General features: G+C 55.3%; 2 protein-coding genes across 5 annotated transcripts in view; both read left to right on the top strand.

Annotated features, from left to right (window-relative positions):
* PSME3 (proteasome activator subunit 3) overlaps positions 1–1,062 on the top strand; it is an 18,290-nt gene extending 17,228 nt beyond the window's left edge. Inside the window, exon 12 of the transcript XR_004843198.1 lies at positions 983–1,062. The gene's annotated coding sequence lies outside the window, so the exon portion shown is untranslated. The remainder of the gene's footprint in view (positions 1–982) is intronic.
* The window catches only part of LOC104134738 (membrane primary amine oxidase-like), a 9,834-nt gene extending 7,355 nt beyond the window's left edge, over positions 1–2,479 (top strand). For all 4 annotated transcript variants that reach the window (XM_035903368.1, XM_035903378.1, XM_035903373.1 and 1 more), the window contains 3 exons: positions 983–1,268; positions 1,486–1,615; positions 2,139–2,479. In XM_035903368.1, the coding sequence (XP_035759261.1) occupies positions 983–1,268; positions 1,486–1,615; positions 2,139–2,423 (701 nt within the window). In that variant the 3' untranslated portion in view covers positions 2,424–2,479. The remainder of the gene's footprint in view (positions 1–982; positions 1,269–1,485; positions 1,616–2,138) is intronic.
* Positions 2,480–2,529: the final 50 nt, after the last annotated feature.

Raw genomic sequence — 2,529 nt, 5'->3', positions numbered from 1 at the left:
TGCCACCTATGAAAAATTTCCCAATTTCCTTTTAATTGGGAAATGCAAATTTAAAGGCTGTTCTGTGTGGGTTTAGGATGAGTTTGGAGTACTTGGGTAAAAATGGAGGATTGCAAAACTGCAAGAACGGGGAAAAGGCTGATGAAATCAGAGCGTTGCTGCTATCACTGGAAGGGGAGGTGTGGGGTAAGAAGTTTTGTTCACATCAGAAAAGGGAAGAAAATGAGCACGGTAGCAGTTGCTGGGTGTGGGTCCTCTCCCACAGGGCTCTGGCGCTGAGCTCGATGGCAGCCCTGGGGCTCAGGCCCAAGGTGCTGCTCGGACCTTCCAGCATGGCCAGAGGCTCAGCTCTGAAATGGCCTTTACGCAAGCTGGAAACTCGTGTGGGGCCGAGGGGAGCGCAGCATGGGAGGGCCGTACACCTCGAGCGCTCTCAGCCAGCTCTTTGCCACCTGGTCCCCAGATTTATTTGTTCTTGTGCCCCTCCTGTTGCTCCGAGCCTCTGGCTCATGACTCTTCTTTGTGGAAAGACCTGAACCGCGCGGCACTGCTCCAGTTCTGTGATGTGCAAATGTCTCAGAGCCTGGGCTCTTCCTTGTGCTTTCCAGCTCACAGGATGCATGCTGATGAGCACAAGCGCCATCAAGGCGCTTGAGGTAATTAGTCTGTGCTTGCACTGGGAAGCAAACCAGTTCTTCTGCACTGGGATGAGGCTCCCCTCTTGTCCCTCGCAGAGGTGGAGAGTCCCCGTGGGTGGTGGTGTCTGCCACAGCGTGGTGTTGCCTGGGTCAGACAGACGTACAGTCGTACAGCCATAGATAGATGTACACGACGTACAGCTGTGCTGCCGTGGAGCAGTAACTGCTCTCACGGGCAGGAGTGGGAAGGGAGGATGGGGAGAGCAAGCTCTGGCTCCAGTGATGTCCGTGGGGAACAAGGGACTGTGAGGTTGCTCCTCAGTGACTTTGCTTTTGCTTTGCAGGGGTGAAAAACTCCCTGGTGGCCCATGACATGGCGTTTGAGATGGTACGGGCTCCCTGGAGCCCAGAGCAACAGATAGAGCGGCCACGACTCACCAAGAAAGTCCTGGACACAGAGGACCAGGCTGCTTTCCGTCTCCAGTCGAAGATGCCGAGATACATCTACTTTGCAGCCAACAGCAAAAACAAGTGGGGCCACCAGCGTGGTTACAGGATCCAGATCACCAGTTTTGCAGGGGAACATGTCCCTGAATCCAGCTCCATGGAGAGGGCCATCAGCTGGGCAAGGTCAGGCTGCGCTGTCTGGGATGGCAGGTTCTCAGAGACATCCCCAGCTCCGCCAGCTGGGGAGGCATCACATGGATGGAGAGGCACAGGGCAGATGCTCTCCTGGGCTGGGGTTACTCTGTAGGAGCAGGCTTGTGCCCTGCAGGCTCTCTGGGGAGCTGGCTTTTAGTTCTGCCCTCTCCCAGGGGAGTGCTCCCATCTCTTTTCTTGTCCTCAGGTACCAGCTGGCTGTCACCAGGCGGAAGGAGGAGGAGCCCACCAGTACCAGCATCTACAACCAGAACGACCCCTGGACACCCACTGTCACCTTCGCCAACTTCATCAACAACGAGACCATCACCAATGAGGTGGGCTGGGCTACCTTGGGCTGGAGCTGTAACACCCAGCCCTAGGGCTGTCCCAGGGGCTGAGTGACCCCGGGATCGCCCGTGGGACAGCGGGCTCAGCTGGGAGAGCAGCAGCCCCAGGGAATGAGGAAAGCGGGTTTGAGCATCCCCTTTGCTGTGTATCTGCTTGGTGCTTGGTCAGAGCGTGCAGATCAGAGTGTAGAGCAGAAACTCATTTCTCCCTATGGAGAAATGCTGGCAAAACATCAGGAAAATCTCTCTGAGGCCAGGGCTTTGGCTGCAGGGGTCAGGGCAGGGGCCCTTCTGCTGGGTGGACGTCTACGGCTGTGGCTGCGGCCAGGCTGTCGGAGAAGGGGGGGATCTTTCCCAGGAGCAGGGGAGCTTGGCATGTGGGAATGCAGCTGAGCTGGTTTTCTCTGGAGGTCCCTTCCTGCTCCCCTGTAATTTTCCATGGCCCCTATGCATATTTTGGTCGCTCCAGGTTTCTGGAATAACCGTGGTCTTGTGGCTCCTCCCTGCCTAGGACCTGGTTGCCTGGATAACCACTGGTTTCCTTCACATCCCGCACTCTGAGGATATTCCCAACACTGTGACGGTGGGAAACTCAGTCGGCTTTCTCCTGAGACCCTACAACTACTACGACCTGGACCCCTCCATCTACTCGCACGATGGTGTGTTTTTCACCAGCGAGCAGGACTTCACGGCGTGTGAAATCAACCCTGTTGCGTGCCTGCCCAAAACCGCCTCTTGTTTGCCAAACTTCCCCCCATTCACCTATGATGGTTTCCAAAATATGAGCAGGCTTTAACCCTACGGACGGTGTTAGGAGAGGCAGAGGCACCAGGCTGGCTGTTCTGTCTCAGATTTTTCTTTTTTTTTTTTTTTTTTTTTTTTTTGGGATTTTTTTCTTTTTT

Source organism: Egretta garzetta, unplaced genomic scaffold (assembly GCF_000687185.1).
Source record: "Egretta garzetta isolate BGI_Z169 unplaced genomic scaffold, ASM68718v1 scaffold100, whole genome shotgun sequence".
Taxonomy (NCBI): Eukaryota; Metazoa; Chordata; class Aves; order Pelecaniformes; family Ardeidae; genus Egretta; species Egretta garzetta.
This window is presented reverse-complemented; position numbering and strand designations above follow the sequence as displayed.